At 33.9% G+C, this 23266-nt stretch overlaps 1 protein-coding gene across 5 annotated transcripts in view; it reads right to left on the bottom strand.

Annotated features, from left to right (window-relative positions):
• The window catches only part of caly (ubiquitin carboxyl-terminal hydrolase calypso), a 28434-nt gene that overhangs the window by 1616 nt on the left and 3552 nt on the right, over positions 1–23266 (bottom strand). For 2 of the 5 annotated variants that reach the window (XM_076495188.1, XM_076495190.1), the window contains exons 4-13: positions 23088–23217; positions 22689–22808; positions 18248–18309; positions 16458–16600; positions 16138–16221; positions 15104–15306; positions 12216–12352; positions 10158–11040; positions 9518–9610; positions 4871–5078 (exon numbers count right to left, since the gene is read on the bottom strand). In XM_076495188.1, coding sequence (XP_076351303.1) covers positions 4878–5078; positions 9518–9610; positions 10158–11040; positions 12216–12352; positions 15104–15306; positions 16138–16221; positions 16458–16600; positions 18248–18309; positions 22689–22808; positions 23088–23217 — 2056 coding nt within the window. In that variant the 3' untranslated portion in view covers positions 4871–4877. The remainder of the gene's footprint in view (positions 1–4870; positions 5079–9517; positions 9611–10157; positions 11041–12215; positions 12353–15103; positions 15307–16137; positions 16222–16457; positions 16601–18247; positions 18310–22688; positions 22809–23087; positions 23218–23266) is intronic. The other 3 variants (XM_076495191.1, XM_076495192.1, XM_076495193.1) reach the window with 2 other exon arrangements.

Genomic DNA, 23266 nt, shown 5'->3' with positions numbered 1-23266 from the left:
GAAAGAAGAGATTCCATAACTAGTCTTCAGCATTCGGAAAATCAACAGAAGTAAACACAAATATAGTGTAACATTAACATAGTGGCTAAGGCATGCTACATATACTCACAAACCCCACTGTAAGTAAAAAGAGTGTAATATACCAAACGTCCAGAATTAATGTGATAACTCTCAAACACACCTCAGGAACCAGAGGTTCAACAAAATAAAACTGGCATGATGGAGTTGTGGTATTGCCTCAGCCCAACAGAACAAGGTCTTTAACCAGTATTATAAGCACAAATCATAACAAACCCAATCATAAGTGCATGGAAGAGGCATCTAGGGTTCTGAGAAGCATTTACTCAAATGTATAATAACAGCATACATACATCCTGTTGCTGATATTTCAAGGCAGATAAAGTCCCCCATATTCAACCACAGAAGCAGAGAAAGAACCTCCTGTAACCAGAATTAATGAAAATAGAAAAAATAGAAACAGGGTGGCCTCCTGCCCCTGGTAATATGAGGAAGACTCTACAGGTTTATCCTGCTCAAGCTGACAACTGTTCATGTGGGAAGGAGCATCCAGGAGACATGGAAGGAGGAAAACCAGCTACACTCTCTTCTAAGCAAGTGTATAATTATGAGTAATTGATAGTAATGAAAAATTCTACAAAACACTCAGGAAGAAACCTGCATCATCCAACACTCCAGCAACTGGGAACTGGAAATGATTGTCATACTCCACCAAAAGTAAAAAGAGGGTAAAACATGATGATCATTCTAAAGGAATAACACATCAGAGAAAGTGTAATGGGTGTCCACAATTCCCTGTTTTGAAAAGCAAAACAATCCCAATTTACTAAATAAAAGGGTCAGCAGGGATGACCAGAAATCCTCTTCTACTTTATTCATAAAGTCCATGAGTGATGGTCCACAACTGAGTGAATTTTACACCCCTGGATATGCTACCATGAACAGGATCCCTTTTAAGTGGTAAACAAGCAAGGTCTTTGGAAAAAAAAAACAAATAAAACGAAGTGATAAAACATATTCCATTCAAAGGTAAATGGATGTATGTAGAATTAACACAGAAATAAAATATAGTTAGATCATGCAGAAAATGAGTTATGAGGTATTGGAAGCAGTCCACATTCCAACATAAACAATCTCTTAACAGATGGCAAAGGTAGACAGCTAAAGATATGATAAAGTGGAGAAAAAATGTTGTAGAATGTGAACTCCAAAAGAAGGTAGGATGTGTCACATAACACTGTAAGAATCAAAACTGACAAAGAAGTAAATCAGGATTGAAATGGGAGTTCAGGTTGGAGATGTAAGGTACGAAAATGATGGTGAAAGCCAAACCTCCTTCACAGACAGCAAGGTTTGTTTGTTTGTGTGTTGTTGTTTTTTGGGGGGGAAGGACTGGTCACAATAAAGAATGACACAAGAGGAATGTTAAAGGATGTGGGTATTATTACTGGCATAAATATCAGATTGACTATGTTCAAAGGCAGGGAGAAGGAAATACGATTTGAGGAAGAGACAGTACATGGAACACACAGATGAAGGTTCAAAGGGCATAAAGGACCACATTTAGATCTCATATAGATAAATCAAAGGAGTATGAAACATGCATGACTCAAAAGGAAGGAAATGACAGGAGAAAACAAAATATTACAAAACTTGGAGAAACAAAAAGTTATTTAACAATGCTGCCTGATCAGTAGGCACAATTGAAGAAGATAATCATTGGTCAAATAACAGGTGAAGTATTGGGAAAGATGAGGAATGATGGAAGCCACAGCTTAGAGACCAAGGGTGGAAGGAAGACCATTGCTTTTGAGCAAATGGGCATGGAAGAGGGTCTGATGAATTGGAAAAAGAAAGGGATTCAAGGAGCATTTACTGAAATAAATGAGTATGAGCTAAATACATGGGAATGAGAGCTTCTAAGGAAGCCCACATCCCTTAAAGAGATAGAAAATCTTAAGCTGTGAAAATATGTAAGGTGAAAGCCTTGTGGACTGCTCACTCCATATCCCAAAGATGAAGCAGAGATGGCCAGAAAATGCCCAAATGAACAAGGTATTGAGTGGGGGAAAAAACATACTTCTCCACTGTTATCAGAAAACCTACTTGTGCTGTCTCTTTTAGGAAAAGTTGAGTTTAGTCTCTGGACTGTGAATGGGAAGAAATGAACAGGGGCCAGTTGTCCATGTAATGATGACTGTGAAGACCCATTAATTGGAGGTATTAGGCAAAAGTGAGTACCACAACACACAAGGAGCCAAGGCTGTCTGAATAGTGGGACTCTGAACAAGAACACCCAATACTCTTGAATGAAAGGAAGATAACATGACTCAGAAGTAATAGGAATGTGAAGATGACACCCATCACACTGATCTGGATCATCCAGGTTCCCAGAGAAGATTTTCACCAAAGTGAAGCAAGGATGGGCCCAGAAAATAATTCAACTGGGACAAATTGATGATAGGTCTCCAATCTTCTGTCTATTTGGGACCACAAAGAGCAGGGAATAAAACCTTGATTTAAGGGGGCTGTACCTGCTCAACAGTTTCTTTGTAAAGTGGGTTGTGGATTGTCTCAAGTAAGATTCTGAGGTGGCAGAGACCACAAATGAAGGAAGAGACTTCCTGATAGAACCTGTAAAACACAAGGATCTGTTGTGAAATTCTACCACAAGGAGCAGTCTTTCCCCACCAGTCTGAGAACCTCCACTGTTTCACCTATAATGATGGGTGTGGAAAAAAAATAAGGGTAGGGACAAAAATACAGGAGGAAGGTGAGAAAGAAGGAGGATGAGGAACAAAGAGAAGTCTTGTAGGAGAAAGTATGAGAGTAAGGTATATGTGTGGCTAAAGATAACAACTAATAATGCAATCTAATCACATCAATCCTGGATTTCAAGGAGTCAGGATGTAAAAATGTATCTCAGAATGACTGGTATGGGTATTAACACTTACTAATAGAGCAGAGAACACATTTTGACCTGAATATGACCTAGGAGGGTCGAAACATTGTTCTCTGCTTTATTAATAAAAGTGTTAATACCTGTACCAGCCATTCTGAGATATATTTTTATTTCAAAGTGGGTTCTCATCACCAAGAAGTCAGGATGTCCTCCAAATTTGGTATTGCAAAGCAAGGGAGTCTTTAGATCTCACAGGGATGAATGGGAAAGATGAAACCTCACAAGTTGCAACAGCCCATGCATCAGGTATTAAGGGAAAGGGCAAAAGCTGATAAATGAGCTATAATAGTATAACAACAACAAAAAAAAAGGCCCTGAGCTCACCTGAACAAAGGTCAGGGGAGTGACAAAAGACCCCAGAAAACAAACAGAGGAAAGACTGGCAACTTAAAAGAAAGAAGATGGAAAAGGCAAATCCTTGAAAATTGAGCCTAATTAAAATGAACCACAGCCCCAGGATTTGCACCCCAAAGGGGAAGTAGAGGATCCAATTGCTGAGAATCTAAATATGTATTTGAAGCACAATGGTAAGCCAAAACATACTGGTCAGATAAATGCTGACAGGAACAGGGCATACTGATACCCCACTGAAGTTGGCCAAACAATCTCTGACTCTGAGCTCCTACATTGGCTGAAACAAGAAAAACAGAATTCAGAAGGTGGAACATTACCCACTAGGAATGGGAGGCATCAGAGGTGACAGAGGAAACATAAAATATGACACACCTGATTAGTAAGTTGTATAAAAAAAGAGGTGGAAAGTGAAATCTTCTAAAGAAGTGTAGATTGTGTCTGACCAAAATAAGGTGCTGGAAAAAGTCCAAACATGATCAGGTTGTAAGGGAGTAAAAATCACTGGCCAAACATATGACTCTAACTATCTGTGAATTAAGGCATGCACTACCTCTGCAGAATAATGTGAACATGAGTTACTGGAAGTCATACCACTTGTGTTGTTGATTGTCATAGGAATTTCCATTTGAGAAACACTGGAACTTGAATTCATACTAACTTTACTTAGAATTTGGGAACAAGAAACACTTTAAATCAAACATAGAAATATATTGCTGTGGTTAACAAAATGTTAACAATGACCACAAAGCACAATCATGCTGTAGTCATTTGACAATATACACATCTAACTGATTTAGTGTCAACTGAGAAAATGAGGGTTATGCAGGAATATCAGAAGGAACTATCTGTAGTGCAACACTACTGGTGGGGAGTAGTTACATATTCAAAAATAGCACAAAACTGATGGAGTGTACAGATATGATGTTCTGAGTGCAACAACATTTTAGCAATGCTTAGAGGGAAGAAAGACGATTAAGATAGCTTTGTGTGAAGGGAAGTGAGACCATATCAGAATAATACTAGAATATACATGAAAAGATAAAGCTGAATGCCAGCAAACTGACAGTACAGTTAAACAACAGTACAATGTGAACATGTCTGCAATGGATAGTACATAAAAAATGCACAATAAATGCAAAAAAAAAGGAACTATAAGAATATATATATATAATACAATGAGACAAAACAATAATGTACAGATACTTGCTTTTGTTTCAACTCTATTATTTGTTTTTCATGTATTGAAACATTATTAATACTCTTCATCTAAAACCTTGCAGTTAGTTATTAATGCAAACTTCACATGTGAAACCACTGATACTAAACTATATGGTTCTTTTCTAAAAGACTTATTGGCTATCATGGCGCACATGTATCCTGAAATTTAGTGTATTATTTCAAGATCTGGAAAATACTTAGAATTTTTAAAATCATATATCCTGTATTTATCAATACTTTTCAAATGGTATTAAAGAAATGGATGTAGAATGACAGAGCTCAAAGTATTTCAAGGCTTAATCACATAAATGAAATTACCATATTTTCATTTTCTTTTCTTTTGCCTGGTCTTTCTACGCCGATCAACCTTTTTCTTGATCTTATGATGGTCTGAACTAGATCCTTGTCTTTTCTTTATTAAAGACTGTTGTTCAATAATATCTGCCAAGTTACCTTTCTCGGCAAGCATCGACAGGAAAGTGCAAATAAACTGGTCATAGTTGTGAGTCCTCCGACAGTCATCCACCTACAAATCATAAAAAACCTGTTTTATTTACCTTGCCAGTAGTTATAAATAGATAAGCAATCAGGATTTTGTAGTTCTGTCCTGTGACATGCACTTATTTGAAAAACATATCATATCTGGATACTTATAACTTAATAATAAAAGGCAGTTTGGATCTACAAAACCAGCCAACTTATGAAACATAACCACAAATCTGTGACCATTTTAGGAGTTAGTTGTAAATTTCTAGTACAAATGAATTTTTGGTCTTTATAGTATTCAAGAAGTGTAAAATTAAACAGCATTTTCTGCTTTACGACCTTAACAATCCACAAGATGATGAACTACAAGAATCATAAACATATAGCCCGAAAGCTAAAATTATTTTTTTGCTAGGTGTTTCTATCCCTTAAATATCCTTTTCTTCCTTATGTGACACATTTTCTAAATGTTTGGTTATTATATCAGAAGCCTTTTGGCCTTCTTTAATCACATTTCTTCAGATAGGTTAATTCTGTCATGGTTTTTGATGTTAAACTTTACATAATGGCAGTCTTGTGTGCAAGTTCAAAGAAGCACAGAAAAAAATATTTTCTTCCACATAACTTGTATATAAAAATTGATTGTTCATGAAAAATGTAAAATTATTCATTACTTCCAATGTTGAGAAGCATGAGGACACGTAAAAAAACCCACTGGAAACAGGAATGAGAAGAGGAGATGTGGATTGAGTAGGCATACGAACGAGAACCAAAGGATGTTGACAAGAAAGATGGAAAAATGAGGACAAATGCTGAGCTGTCTAGGCTCAGGTCTGCAGAGAGTTGGGAACACCACTGATAAAGAAACCTGAGACAGAGAAAAGAAGCTATGAAGGTCATGGAGATCAAATTGAGGCAGGCAAGCATTAATGAGAGGAGCCCTCCTCCATCCCAACAAGTCTCAACAGCAGAGGAACCAAGTAGAGAAACACAGAACAGTAGTAATAGTATTATGGGCTAACCTGGTGATAAAAAATGAAACTTCAGAAAACCCTTCAAGAGCACAATGAGTTGTGAAGAGATGAGAAGATAACAGAAGGGTAGTAAGAAAAAGACAAAATTGGAGGGTGGTAAGAAAGAGAAGTAACATTGAAGGATGCTAAGAAAGAGAAGATAACATTGGAGAGTGGTAAGAAACAGAGGATAACATAGGAAGGTGGTAAGAAAGAGAAGATAACATTGGAGAGTGGTAAGAAACAGAGGATAACATAGGAAGGTGGTAAGAAACAGAGGATAACATAGGGAGGTGGTAAGAAAGAGAAGATAACATTGGAGAGTGGTAAGAAACAGAGGATAACATAGGAAGGTGGTAAGAAAGAGAAGAAGGCATGAAAATTGGACTCTAGAAAGTGAAATTGAAGCTAAAGGGTCCACCCCTCAAGTAGTATGAGATTTCAAACTGGAAATCAAAGAATGGAAATGATGAATGGTTGTAAGACAAGACAAAAGAGTCAAGAGGAGGCTGAGACATGTAAAAACGTGCACCATTGTTCAAGAAGTGATTTTGCATTACCTTAATATCAGGAGAAGGACAGAAGACACAGTAGTCTTAAAAATGGGTTTTGTGTAATAAAGAACAAGAATAGATAGAACACATTTGCAAAATCATACCTACAAAGAGAATAGAAGGGTGAGGATTTTTTTGTCACTAATAAAGCAGTACCTGGGACAAACCTGGATGGGGGGGAAAGAGGAAACAGCCAGTCAAAATTATTGTTGTCCTGGTCACAACAGTCAAATGGATGTGAGAAGGTCTTCTACGTAAGAGAAAGCTCACAACTTGTTGAAGAATGGCTGTTATATTTCCCACAGACAATGAACTTCCAGTATCTACAGGTCCTATGTCAGTAACATTATCACTATCAAAGAACAAAGTTGAAATTACTCCCACTGACAATTGATAATGGGTAAGCAGTGAAAACATTTTCTTGCTGTGAATAAATAAATAAACAGTTAAACTTGAAGTTCTGTATACTTACAAAATGAATGAATAAGTTATTTGAAGTGAAAATGTTTAAGGATAGTTACTATATAAGGAGGATATGTTAACCTCCTACACCTTTAGCATGAAGATGTAATCATGCACTAACACAGGTCTCATTAAATACTTGATTTTTAGGTGGAAGGCTCAAGGCTACTGGTATGCAAATCTCGTATGTGGAGGTAAAGTATCTTCTCCAAATGGTTAAAGATGAAAAGATTGTTAAGCAGCCATCATCAAGAGAATACTAAAAACCTGCTCCTCTGGAGACCAAATTATGAAAATGGAAAAGGTGGCATTGAATAGAGTAAAGAGGCATCAGTTGACACGTTTTTTTTGTAGGTTTTATTATTTTATAGCATGAAGCTATACAATGTGCCATCTGTGCTACCATCAGGAAAACAGAATATCTGAGCATTATTAGCCCTCAGACTTAATGCTGATCCACTGTAAAGAAACAAGAATGCCAAGGAATGTATAGAAATGAGTAAGACACTACAACAGTAAGAGGTTAAAAAAGGAGACACATTGAATATCTAGATATACTGTCTTGATTGGTCAAATTCCACTGCAAGGAACACATAGGCACATCCAAGAGTAACAAGAAACTCAAGAGAAGAGAGAGATGAATTCCTCATTCAGGAAACTAAGGACACAAGAGCCTAGGTATCAGAAAGTTGATGTTTTGAGGACATGAAGGGAAAGGACTGAACCTGTCTGTACATACAAATTTAGAAAAATATTCAAACAAATGAAATACTGGGTGAGGATGAAAACTGAACTGGAAAGCTGAAACAGCTACCACAATGAAATAACTCCCAGAACTAAGATTAAATTAGAACCAACCATCTGGCACATTACAACAGTAATATCACTGACTGCCAGAGTACTCAACTCAATATTGAGGCGTGTCAGAACCTCAAGGTGTTACGAATGTGGAAAAAAGGTATGTAATCAAGATAATCATTCAACAAGAAAGCTGAACAATGTATAACTTTAGCACCTAAACCAATCTACAATTACTTTAGTAATCATAATTTCAACCCATCACATTTTTCCACCTTACCTAAAAGCCATAAATTAAACAACAGTTTTAAATCCATTGACTTGATTATAGGGACTGTTGCAAAACACTTTTTAGAAGTTTCTGTAGCTATGCAGTAGTAATGAATATAATATAGAAAATTCATTTGAATTTCTAGAACAATGTTAAATCATAAAACTCCCTCTTTTGAATATGTATGATATGAATGTATATTCATATTCACTTGACAATACTAATGTAAAACTAATTTTAGTTTAAATATGCAAATGACATGTTCTTGTATGGTGATTTGAGGAACTGAGGTGCATAACTTTGGTGACTATTTAAATTTTATTTCAAATGTCCAGATAAATGCAATACATACATAGAATAGCTGTCTTTCATTTATAGTTGTACTACAAAAAGAAACACCAATGTAAACATTTCCTGGGAGAACCATCACTCAGTCTGTGATATCACAGACTGTAAAGACAATTTACTCTAATTCCCAAACAGTTTTGACATCTTTTTAGACAAAACATTTAAAATATTTTTTTAGTGAAATAGGTTTAAGGAAAAAATTATATTAAAAAATATGCAGGGCTTCAAGGTGTACATGAGAAAAAATAAATTACACTGAACTAGTATGTGTATGATACAAAGACCAAAAGCACAGATATACTACCAAATATACAAGATCTGATGAAAACAACTCTGTTGCCAGTTTCAAATCAATATTAAAATGTACAGAAATGAAATTAAAGTTTGAGAACCTACTGGAATATTGTGTATTATACTAACACAAACAATATTAAACCAAGATGATGGACCATTAAAACAACTATGTAAAGATATGGCCTGACAATTTGGGTACCCCTTCCCACCTTTCTTGTAACAATGCTCAGAGTTGGAATTTACAAACAAAGTGTATCCTTGAAGATGGGATTAAAACACAATTTTGAATACAAGTTGTAACTGAAACAAATGTTGTATGAGTATCAAATCACTCCTGATGATGGTAATAAAACACTGTTAAAGCTGTACAGACTTGTAATTACATATTGAAATTAAGTTACTGTTGTCATATCTATAACAATCATGCCTCACTGTGCATGAAAAAAACATCACTTGTATGCTTCACTGATCTCACAATTTTTGTTTCTGTGTTTCAAATATGGTACTGTTTATGATAAAATGGAAAGTACTAATTCAAATTATAACATTTCAAAGAAAACAGACTGAGAAGAAACTATCATATAATAACAACTTAAGAAATACACACGATATTAATGGTTTATGAAAATCATGAGTAAGTAATAAAAACAAGTTATCAGAACCACTGCAGTCACCAGATCAAATGTTGAATTATACTTTAGATGCCAAAACAAAATTTTCTTAACAGAAAAGAAATTACCTTGTATTTCTTTCTCTTCTCTATCTCATCTTTAAGATTATTTTCACAGACTTTAATTTCTCCTTCCACTGTTTTCAGAAGAGCTAAAAGATCCTACTCAATACAGGAGAACTTACAATTACATCCCTTGTTAATTAATGTGAGTTTATGTTAAAATTTATATTATTCCTTAGTGAAAGAAAGTGTTAAAAAGTCATTTAATTAAACTCTCAGGTTTCATTAAATGAAAAACTTCTGGATTTCCATATAACACAATAAGGAATAACTTCATTTATTGTACATCATTATAAAATTCAAACATAACAGTTTGTGTACTACTAACAACATCTTATCAAACAACTTGTTTGTTACCCTTGTGATTAAATATTTTCTTCGTATTCTAAGAACTTGTTTCTAAACAGAGAAACAGTAAACCAAAGATAAACAAGGGAAAAAGCGGGAGAAGAACAATTATACCAGAATAAGAGATTAGTGAGGAAATATCAAAATTAAAGAGCTTATAAGAAAAGAGTGGACAGAAGTACCAGAAAAGAGAGAGAAGGATTACACAAAACAACAGGTAAAGGAGAATTTTAGCAACATTAAACAATAGAGTTGGAGGCAAAATATTTTTCATCACAAACACAGTCAATATGTGTACCTTAGGAGCAAACTGATGAGGTTCCTCAAGGTGCAGGTTTTGTTTACTTTTCCCATGAACTTTATTTCTTCTGTCATCTTTTATAGATTTGGACCCTATTATAAAGTCTCCCTGTTCATCTGCATTATCCACTTCACTTCTAAGTTTGGTTGTCTCATCAATTTTAGGGGAATTTTCATCAGTAGAAGCCTGGCCTCCCATTTCTTTCACCACTGACCGTTTTTTTTGTGCTATACTCTTTTCACCAATGTTACTGATACTAGTTTGTGGACAACCTTCCCTCTGCCGTTTTTTACTTTCTGTAATATCTTCACAAAATCCCTCTTCACTTTTGTGTACACAGTTATCACTTCCCGTAACACGTATTACAACAAATCTTTTTATATCTTTCATGTCTTCGAATACATGGCTTTCAGGACCTTTCCCCTTGCACAGAGAAGAGGGGCTGTTCTGTGTGGATCCCAAATTAGCTGATCTCACAGGAGAATTAAAAGCGCTACCAGCTTCAGAAGAAGTGTCCGTGCTGGATGCACTTGGTGTGGGAGATGCTTGAAACTTTGTCTGAATGGTTAGAGGCCTCATCAATTCAGCTCTGGTATTAATTGAAAGGGTCTTCATGCTTGGTGGTTCTCTCTCCACTAAAAAATTCTCTGCAACATTTTCATTTTGTGAATTACTAATATCAATCTCCATCACATCTCCTTCGTTGTCACTATAGTCCGAGCCACTTAGATCTTCATAGCGAGGCCGAAGTTGTGAAGGAACATTACCAACCCCTTCCATCATGGGACTTTTTGCATAATTGTGACTATCCAAAGCAGGAGGAAGCTTCGGGAAAGGTGAGGTTTCATTCTGTTGAGCTGGCCTTAGCTTCACTGGAGTGCTTGAGAAATAAATACATAAAATATCCATACTATTACAGTACATGCTACAAGTCCTAATAAAAAACGACATAATTAGCAAAATAGGAACTAATATAAACTGTTAGGCAAATGTATACAGCATTAATAGGTAATCTACATTTTAAAATAGTCACAAAATTTTTTGTCAACAATTATTATACTAATCTTACACCACTGATAATTATGTATCATGTATTTCTTAATCTAAATAATTTTATATAACAAATAAATAGTCCTTAATCCACAACATAAACATAAGTGGAATATTGTCTTCCCAGTGTGTGTGATCTTACAGAACTACATGTGTACTTATACATGAACATAGAAATTTATGTATTTAATCTTTTTATTGACATAAATGTTTTATGTAGTTTTGTATATTAGTCTGAGCTGAATTTGAGGGTAAACGTTTTTTCTATCACAGAGAAGAGTTGTTTTTTAACTTATTTAAAAACTGTGAGCCTATAAAGAAGGCAGATATAGGAGTAAATTTAGGGACAGTGTGAACAGTAGTTGGAGGTTGGAATTTGTTGGTTAGAAGACTGCAAGAATTTTTTTTTTAGAAAATCAATTGGACAGCCATTATCTAACAGGTGTTTGTGCAAAGTTTTATTTCTTTGTGCAAAAGAATAATTTGATCTGAGGTTACAAATTCCATTTAACGGTTACATGATTAGATTATGTAAATTTAAGTCTTATCCCCAACTCCATTAACTGTAATCCATTGTCAGCATAATGAACAGACAAACAGTCTTTAATCCACCACATGAACAATGTAATGTAACAAATAAATTCTCCTTCATTTAAATTTATGGTAGAAAATTACTATACACAATGTAAGCACCCAACTGATGAGATAATGCATACTAATCTTTACACATAAGAATGTAAGAAAATCACATTTAATTAGCAATACTTGGTTGGTTTTTAGTTTTGCTCTAAATAGGTAGCTTTCTTTGATCACAAATTAATATTAAAATCAATCTAATGTAATAAACAAACTGTTTTTAATATACAAAACAAAAAATTTAATGTACCAAATAGTTCTTGCACTACGCCTTATATTAAGAGAATGGATTAAAACACTTAACCTTTCTTAATTGGCACAAATGAAATAGCTAACAAACAAGGCTTCCAAATAACACCACACACAAACCTCAGATCAGGCACCGGCTGAACACACTCTGATAATACCAAATCTCGGTTAGGGTTTGAAGATTTTTCATCATTGACAGCAGCTAGATATTCAGCATGGTCATCAGATGTCAGTTCAGGATGAGTTAACTTTACAAGCTATTGAAACAAAATGGTAAAAAAACCACAATAAGCCAACACAGAAACATTTATTGAAGCAGGAAGACATATGTTAATTCAGAATGAATGTGAAATAAAGACAAAACTTTAATTAATTATAAACACATATGACAGTTTACTGAAATAACTTGTAGAAGAAATAAACAAAAAATTACAGTTTTTATCAATTTATCTTTTTTGATAAAGTTTGTAACTTTCCCACATTCCGAAACATTTCTTGTTATTTTATTTCTGTCATATTTATATAGAAGATGCAAAAATAACCAGTTGTTTGGATTTTGTGAGATTATTAAACAAACATTTTTATGTTGTCTGTTTTACTATCTAAATGCCTGGAATCTATGTCAGAGTTAATCAAAATTAAACATTTTATTGTACAATAACAACTAGAATTTGTTCACAGTATTTTAAAGCATTTGAAAAGGTAATGAATAATTCAGGTCAGGTTACATCTAAAGCAGGTCTATGAACACATCTATCAGAAATACCCAAATTCTCAATAACCTGAAAGTGCAACTTATAAAAGTAACAAATTAAAACGAAGCTATAAATAAAGCTTTTTCTGAAATTAACTGCATGAATGTTAAGAGTGACTAATTTATCCTTAAGAATCATGTTAATGTATTGCTCTCCTGTTAACAGCCAAAACTAGGATGTTTAATGATGAAACTTTGTAGAATGGACAGCAACTGCCTGTTGTGGAGACACAAGTGAAGAGGACAACATTTCAAAAATCTTTCACCTTTTGTCCACAATCCACCAGGACACTACAAAAGACCAACAACACCTTACAACACATGCTGACCTGAACACAAAAGGTTGAAGAATTTTTAAATGTCATCCTCTACATTTGTGTCTCCACAACAGGCAGTTACTGTCCATTCTACAAAGTTTCATCATGAATACTCTGCCTAAACAATCTATTAAAGAAGAGAATGTTAAGTTAAACATGTGTTTTATGTATTATTTATGTTTATCATCAACACTAACTAATGGCCATGAGACAAAGTGTGTGTTAGCGACAATCTAACAATGTTTGACAAGTAATCTTACAGTTTTTAGATAGGTTTGTAAGACAAAGAGGAGCATTTAAGAAAATTGATGACCATAAGGCAGAGAGTTTGATGTCAAAAGAGATTAAGTATACTGTACTAAAATCTATGAAACACCAAGAAATGTAGTTCTGATACTATGTCATGACAACCACATCTTACATGATTTACTGACATATTCAAAATAATTTTAATATAAAATATTCAGCCCTTTGTGAGTGTATGTGTTTGTGTGTAATACACTAAATGGCCAAAAGTATGTGGACACCCACATGTGATTGTTGTACGTCTCATTTCAAAACCATGGGCATTAACATGGAGTTGGTCCCCCCTTTGCTGCTGTAACAGCCTCCACTCTTCTGAGAAGGCTTTTCACCAGATTTTGGAACGTGGCTGGAGGGATTCGCTCCTATTCAGCCACAAGAGCATTAGTGAGATCGGGTGAGAAGGCCTGACTTGCAATCGGCATTCCAATTCATCCCAAATGTGTTTGATGGGGTTGAGGTCAGGGCTCTGTGCAGACAAGTCAAGTTCTCCACACCAACCACGGCAAACCATGTCTTTATGAACCTCACCTTTTGCACAGAGACATTGTCATACGGAAACAAGGGCCTTCCCCAAACAATTGCCACAAAATTGGAAGCACACAATTCTCTAGAACATCTCTGAATGCTGTAGCATTAAGATTTCCCTTCACTGGAACTAAAGATCCTAGCCCAAACCATGAAAAACAGCCCCAGACCATTATTCTTCCTCCACAAAACTTTACAGTTGGCACTATGTATTCAGGCATGTAGCATTCTCATAGCATCTGCCAAATCCAGATTCATCCGTTAGACTGCCAGATAGTGAAGTGTGATTCATCACCCAGGTAACGCATTTCCACTACTCCAGAGTCCAATGACGGTGTGCTTTGCATCACTCCAGCTGAAGCTTGGCAGTGCGCATAGTGATCTTAGGCTTGTGTGTGGCTGCTCGGCCATGGAAACCCACTTCATGAAGCTTCTGATGAACAGTTCTTGTGCTGACGTTGCTTCCAGAGGCAGTTTGGAACTCAGTAGTGAGTGTTGCAACTGTGGATATATGATTTTTACATGCTATGTGCTTCAGCACTCAGTGGTCCTATTATGTGAGCTTGTGTGGCCTACTGTTTCATGGCTGAACTGTTGTTGCTCCAAGACTTCACAATAACAACACTTACGGTTGACCAGGGCAGAAATTTGATGGACTTGTTGAAAAAGTGGCACCCTATTCTTTCAACAGTGCCACGTTGAAAGCCACTGAGCTCTTCAGTATGACCCATTCTACTGCTAATGTTTGTCTACGGAGATTGCATGGCTGTATGCTTGATTTTACGTACCTGTTAGCAATGAGTTTGGCTGAAATAGTCGAAGCAAGTAGTTAAAAAGAGTGTTCACATACTTTTGGCCACGTAGTGTAATTTCGCAAGGTTTAAGAAAAAGCAATAAAAGTTGTAGCTCTTAACGGAAGAACTTACACAATATGGCAATAAACTTATAGGAAGAACGACCTATACTTTTTATATGATAATATTAATAATAAACTTTTAATTCAGCAACATTTTGTGATTGAAAGACATAATAATGATTGATACTTTAAAATAATAATAATAATACTAGAAACAAATTTTAGCTCTCATCAAATTGTATATACATACTTGCTGAAGAGCTTCTAATACTATCTGCCTGTTTGTTTTTAACGTTCGAAGTTTCTGTTCATATGCAATTCGTCGGTCAGCCACAACCGCCATCAAGTTGAAACGGATATCATGATATGGCTCACCACCTGTGGCTATACCTAGTCTTTCTGTGATGACACGCTGGAACTTTTCTGTCCAATCCTCACCCTCTGAGCATGGTCCTTTTGGAAGAAAACATTCACCTTACCACTAAGACAAAGTGCTGAAAAATCTGTTTTGAAAAATCTGAGAGAAAATTAACACATCATCTAGTACATACATATCATCACTATTTTATGACAATATTCTGCTACATACAACATAACTCACACAAATCTTCCACTGAAGGCTTAGAATTAATTACAATAAACTAGTATTATTTGTATAGTGGAACACTTATTGGCTCATTAAGAGTCAGAAACCCAAAGAAATATCTCAAATCAAGAAAAATTACAAAAACTTTTAGAAAAATACTTTCTTTAACTTTTAGTCACGTCTTACTCAAAGTAAATAGACAATGTAAAAGATTGTGTCAATAACCACTGAAAACATTAATATTTTACAGAAAGACCAAAGATATTGCATAAGATGTAAATCTACAGTCTGTCTCAAAAGGTTCAGAGATGTTTGTGATAAGAGACTGAACAAGAATACAGTTTAATACAAATAAGGTGTATTCAGACAAGCCTATCATTAAGGTTTATTGTCTTACATTCAAACCTTCATTAAACTACTTTCTATTTATGTCATACCAATCAGAATAACATAAAACCTTAGCTAATAATTCACATGATTTTAAGTTGCAAGTTTTGGTTACTGTAATTTTACTTAAACTCAGAGAAGTAAAGTAACTTTTAAATCGAAGCTTGGGTCCAAGTTTACTTTTTTCTAGCTTAATTTTGTCATGTTTATATTATAGGTTTTAGTTTAATTTACAAGAGAGGGTGCTAATAACAGCATTTAGATAAAGTATTCAACTTGAAAATATCACCTTGACACATTCCTTTAAATACCTGATTTGTTTTCTATTATGTTTGTGCTTGCTTTTGCAAAAACAAGCACTTCTGCATAAGGATGACTGTTGGTGTCCAGTCCAACTGTAGACAAAGAAATCATTATTATCCATACTCCAGTATTATCCAGACTTTCAGTTAGTGGGAGTAACTGCTTTAGGGGAAAACCTCTTTATTAGGAATACCATAGACTGGTGTATAAATTATCACCTTCAAAACTAACTATGTTAACTGCTATTTCATTATCTTATATTTAAATGGTAAACTAATAATCCAGCTTTTATAAACTGTGAATACATTACACATTTCTTTCAGTTTACCATGGTCAATTGGGTAAGGTTTAAGTCCATCTAACTCAAACAGGCGACCATCAATAGGAACATAACTAACAAAGTGAAATGCTTCAATTGTGCGTCCAGTAGGAATTCCAACAGATTTTTCTTGAAGATGACGAGGCTCAGCTCTGTAATTGGAAAAGTACCAATCTAATGGTAACAATGTTGGTTTTATTTCAGTTTTTAAAAAAATATATACACCCTTGTACAAATTAATTGAAACAAGACAGAAAATTACGATTTTTTCAATTTTCTGCATTTTATTTCTGAGAATCCAAAAATTACTTGCAAATTAATACATGATATGAACGCCTTTCTTTTTCATAAGATCATTAATCTGCTTTGGCATCAAGTCCACGAGTTGACTGCAATCATTACAAATTTTTGGATTGCGATACCACACCTCAATTATGGCCTCCATTAGCTTATCTTTCGTAGTACAGTCTTTTCCCCAAAGTCTTTCTTTACAAATCACCCAAATATTTTCAATAGAATTTAAGTCTGGAGAGTTTCCAGGCCAGTCCAGCACCTTTATTCACTTGGTAGTCATAAAATTCTTCACCAGTTTCGGTGTGTGGCACAGAGCCATATCTTGCTGAAAAATGCCAGATCCATCTGGAAATCTCTTTTTCAATTCTGGAATGACTCTTATCTGAAAACCTTCAATGTACTGTGGTCCCTGGATCATACATTCTACAATATGTAAACCTCCAATGCCATAGTAGCTGAAAAACCCCCAAAACATCTTCTTCAAGGGATATTTTAAGAACTGATTGATGTGAAATTCTCAAAGTTTCTCACCTGGAGATCTGTGAACATGCAGACTTCTTTGACCCTGTACTAAGAAATGAGTCTCATCACTGAATAACACCTTCCTCCATTGTTCTTGCATCCAGTTCTTGTATTTCAGACCCCATTGATACTTTTTTTCTTCATTGAGTTGGTAAGAAGTTGAATTTTGACTGGTCTCCTTGCCCTTCTAATGCAATTTCAAATGACGTAATATTCCTCAAAATTTTGTCATATATCCCAAAAATAGATTGACCGTACTGCAAAACACAGCTAATGACACCGTCTGTATGAAAAAATGACTATTAAAGGAAATCAGCAGGTCCAGTGAGCCTACACTGGCCGACATGCTGAAAATATTGTAAAATGACCATTTGTTTCAATTAATTTGCACAAGGGTGTATATACTAATACAGCTGCTGAGTTAATGTTAACAAACATTATTGGTTTTATTTCAGTATATAAAAATATATATACTAATATAGTTACTCAGTTAATGGTAACAATGTTAGTTTTATTTCAGTATAAATATATATATATATATATATATATACTAATATAGCTACTCAGTTAATAGTAACAATGTTAGTTTTATTTCAATGTCAAAAAACAATACTAATATAGCTACTGAATTAATGGTAACAATGTTAGTTTTATTTCAGTGTTAAAATGTATATATATATATATATACCAATATAGCCACTCAGCTGATGGTTACAATGTTAGTTTTATTTTGGTATCAAAAAATATATATATATATATACTAATCTAGCCACTCAGTTAATGGTAATAGTGTTGGTTTTATTTCAGTGTCAAAAAAAAAATATATATATATACACACACACACACACACATATATATACTAATATAGCTACTGAGTTAATGGTAATAATGTTGGTTTTAGTTCAGTATAAAAAAATATATACACATATAATTATACAGAATTAGATATAAATTGTGAAGGTTTAAAAATTAAGAAGACATACTTGGCATGACTGTTATGAGCTCTTGCCAACTCAGGGGTATTTCCAATGGCATAGCCTTTATTCTGGAAAATATAATAGTCTTATGTTTATGAAAGAAATAAAATTATCTTTCTATTTTAGGAATAAAGTCTTCTAACATAAACACTTTTCACAAAGAAAATATGAGACAATTACATTAAAATATGTTCCTTACAGTTGTTTGGAGCTACATCAATAATGTCCAGGGTATAAATGATAGAAACCTTTTAATCCTGTCACCCAAGGTATCCTTTGCAATGCATGACAACGATATTTAGTGTCATACCTTCAAACTCTCATGAAACTACTTTTTCTGTAGTCATACCAGTAAGTATAACACAATGTCTTAGCTAATAACCCATATTTGAAGAGTATAGACATTTTAACTTGTTAATTCTACAAAGTAACACATACAAAATCCTGAATTTCCTCTTGTGTAACACTCAAGACACATTTTCTCTAGGAATCTTCTCTATTTTGTTCACACCCCTCCAAAAACTATGAAATTAAATATTAATTATGCACTATAAAATTGTTACTACTCAGAGAAACCATAATGTTTATAGCCCTTGATTTTATTTGGTTACAAAGCTATCACACAGAAAATCAAGTCCTACCTATCACATCCTCTCTTTACAAATTTGTTAATAGTTCTGTCTCACATTTAATTATATAATCAATAGGAAATCGGCCTGGCATGACCATGTAGTTAAGGCACTTGACTCATAATCTGAGGGTTGTGGGTTCAAATCACTGTCACACCAAACGTGCCTATCCTTTCAGCCATTGGGGCATTATTATGTGACGGTCAATCCTACTATTTGTTGGTAAAAGAGTAGCCTAAGTGTTGGTGGTGGGTGGTGACGACTAGCTGCCTTCCCTCTAGTCTTACACTGCTAAATTAGGGATAGCTAGCACAAATAGCCCTCTTGTAGCTTTGCATGAAATTCAAAAACCAAAACCAGAAATAAACAATAGGAAGTCAAAGTTTTCATATATCAAATGGCATATTGTATAATGTTATGTTCTGAAGAGATATCTGTCAATTTCACTCAGAGAACAACCTTCGTTCCTGTAAGTAAGCTTGCATGAATTTGTAACAGCTCTTGCTACATATTTAGAAAGCTAAAAACGTTTATGACTTTGGGGAAACTATCTACTTTTTGCATGATTTTAATCTATGTTGTCGGCACATTATTTAATAAAATAAAAATTATTTTGTGACTTACTGCCATTAGTAAAGGCAAAGAATGGTAAAGCATCATCGACAGCAAGATGAAATTAGATAAATACTTTGTTTTTTTCTATTTATTCTTTATTTGTTATTATAAAAATAACAAAAGTTATTACATAACTAATATTATAATAAAAAATTTTCATAGAATGCACAGACAAGCAGCTTGTAGTAGCTGTGAGTACCATAATTTAATAGCACAACTTGAGCTGTGTGTTCTCCAAGTGATTTACAATTGCATGGAAAGTAGTTAGACATGCTTCAAAGGGCAATAAAACAATATAATAATTACAAATAGATGTATACTGTTAAGAGCTTAAAGCTACATTGGATAAACTAATGTATTTTCATGTTATAATCTGAAGTTGCTTCATTATGAAAAAAGGGTAATTTATATTTATTTTTTTTTTTGGTAGTTACAAAGTCAGTCAAATTTACCAATTCTGTTTTGATATAGGGTAGAGAAAATAACTGGTAAAATGTGAAGTTTTACTGAAGAAAATTCATTTGAATTTTACCAAGGAGGTTTTAAGGATTACAGAAGGAAAATTTGAGATTTTTTAGATGAGGAAAAAATTTTTAATCTCAACAAGAAAATTACTTTGCACACAAACTATTTAAAACAAATACTCAAAATATTCATGGACAAGTCTTTGTTTTAGTTTACTAAAAATACTTCACTAAAAATATTATTTTTTGCACGTAAAAAACTTATAATGTTAACTAAAAGACTGCCAAAGTTTGTGAAGATATATGTACCATACTGAAAGTTAGAATATTAAATGTATAAAGACTTTAAATGAGTACAAAGAGGTCACATGTTTGGTCAAATTAACCAAGTCCATGTCGAGAGAGTTATTTCAGTCTCTGGTAAAATAAAGTTTGGGCACATGTACATTTTCAAACGACCAAACCTGCCCAGTAATCTTTAGCACAAAAAGACAGTACAAGTGCTAGAATTGTATCAATCTGACAAAAACTTGTAGCAGCTAAAATTAGGAAATGCAAAAATCCACTAAAGAAAAAAAATCAGATTATTCCCATTCTATGTAAAAATTACAAAAGGGGATTAAACAATGCCCAGACACACTGTGGAAATGTAAGAAGTACAAAGAAAGGCACTAATTAAAAATCAACAAGCTGTTATTCATTACCATTTAAACAAAATTCCAAAAAGTTAACCATACTCAATAATAACAATGTTTCAGGTCTTGCACTACCAACAGAAATACTTCAATTTTCACTAATCATGCTAACTTTGATAGCAAATATTGTCCAACTAGCGACATGCATTTTAACTCATTCCTGGAAAATATGACCAGATTAACCTCTCACACTCTCTCCAAACACTTTCAGTGGATCACACCAAACTTGTGACCATCAATTTCTATACAAATGTGTTTTAATACATCTTGTGTACCCACACAAAATTTGGAAAGGTACAGTATTTCACATACATTATTATTTAAAGGTGATTTGAGGGATAACATCAGTTTTAGAACTTAATTTAATATGCCCTTGTAAAAAACACAAGATACTAGGTTGGATACAGTTAAGAGTACCAATGTCTGCTGGTGGAAGATTTGACAGGTACATAATCAAACGGGATTACAATGCTTTCAGTTTCTTCAATTATCTTCTCAACAACACAAATGTAATGACTTAAAACTGTAGATGGAAGTTTGTGTGACTTTCTCACCCTAAGATTTTTATTTATAATTCCAGGAGATATAGCAAGCTACCTTCATCACAATGGATAATTGGTTGGAATGTTCTCTTTTCTTGGAGAACACTAAACCACTTGAGAAATTTTTTTTTTAATTTTATTGCTCTATTGTGTGAATATTTTCCTCAAAAAAATGTTTTCAGTCATTATCTCTCTGTTGTGGCAATACATAGTTGTAAAAGAAACTACAACACAGATGTAGTCTTTATGTTGACAATATATCACTGGTTTGTTTGAATGAACAGGAACCTGTTTAAACATCCTCTAACAAGGTCTTAGCTATCTCTTATAAAATCCAATTAAACATCTTCACATGTCAGTAATTTAAAACCAATCAATCTTTTACTTATACCAGTTAGAGCTAATATGTGATTAGAGCATGTTCTAATTTTGTTACTACTGATAAAAATTCTAGCTATTGCCTACACAACAATACCAGAATAATGAGACCTGTAAAAATAAAACAAACAGGTTCAAGGATGTACGAAAAACTAAACACAACAGCATTAACACTTCTAAACAAAAAAAAAAGAAATATACTACCTGAAAGTTCCTGTACCAATACATCATTTATCATTTGTTGGAATTTGCACAAATCTACAAAAAATCCCTAATTTTGTTAAACTACAGGCAAAGTAGCTACTGAATGCCACCCACTGCCAACTTTCATCAGACTAAATAGTAAGATTCAGCTGCAATTCTTATAATGCTCTCATAGTTGTTTCTTAACCACAAATGAGATACACACCACACAATCAAATTTGTCCCATTGAACCATTAAAGACAGTTTCAGTATACATGTAATGGTCAGTTATAAAAACTATCAAATGATCTGGCACAATAAAACTGAATGTGACAGCTATGCTATTAAACTACATAGCTATGGAAAAATGTTACTGGCCATTGAGAATGTATGTGGTATAGTACTATAAAGTTACATTTTAGTTAAAACAATTAAAAAAAACGTTTTCATTTATTTTTTTTAGGTTGGCTGGTTTGGCATTTTATGGTACAAAGTAACTACACTACCTGCACCAAACATCTGGTAAAAAGTTAAAATTAAGGTATAATTATTAAAATGCATAAAAAGGAATCAAGGTAAAACAAAGTTTATTTTTTGAATTAAAAACATAAATAACATTAAATCCAATTTTTATATCTAGTTTACAGCAGTAAGAGAATCTACAGTAATACAAGTTGTAAAGGACTTTCTGTAGCAAAAATTTTTTTTAGGCCTATATCGTTTAACTACACCTTTGAAGACTATATTAGTTACTATCAGTTTGATTTTAACCATTATTATTCAAGATTAATTTATTTCCAACTTGGCTGTGATCTAAACTTTATACTACCACCTAAAGTTTGTTTTCTATTTAACACAAAGTGACAACCGGTGGAGATAGAGTACGTTACACCACTTGATTGCTACAATTTCCTAACCAAGAAGGTAAGATGTTTCTTACCTCTGGGCTCATATTCTTAGTATGTTCTTTTAGCCGTGTCAGTGTTGGCCCCAGATGTATTTTAGAACAGTTCAGTAAGACACTAAGTAGAGCATGAGTTGCACAAGAGTTTGGTACAACCTGTAAAAAAAGTTAAAAGAATGCCTACAGAACTTCTGTTTCCAGCATCCATGAAGCTTAAAAACAATACTTATTACCTCAATCACATTACTTAGTTTGTGCTAGAACATGAAAGAAATCTTAGTACATGATGTGTATTCCATTAATAACATATCTTACAGATGTGAAAATCATTCCATAACTGGGCTTATTAATATTCCCTTGTATGGAAAACTTATATAACACGTTTGAAAACAAGCACTTTCAATATAATGAATGTTATTAACACAGCTTGTATACCTGCTGAGCAAAAAATATAGAATTGACTGTTACTTCATCTTCCACAAAACTCTCTTCTGTAATAACTACTTTCCGGCGACACCTGCGCTCTTCTATCCACTTGAACAGAAAGATGAAGCCAAAAACAGGTCTAGAACAAAAGAAAACAAAATTCAATTCAAATGTCCTTCAAGTTGAAT

This window comes from Tachypleus tridentatus, chromosome 3, assembly GCF_004210375.1.
Source record: "Tachypleus tridentatus isolate NWPU-2018 chromosome 3, ASM421037v1, whole genome shotgun sequence".
Classification (NCBI taxonomy): domain Eukaryota; kingdom Metazoa; phylum Arthropoda; class Merostomata; order Xiphosura; family Limulidae; genus Tachypleus; species Tachypleus tridentatus.
The sequence above is the reverse complement of the archived record's forward strand: the minus strand, read 5'-3'. Positions and strand labels throughout refer to the sequence as shown.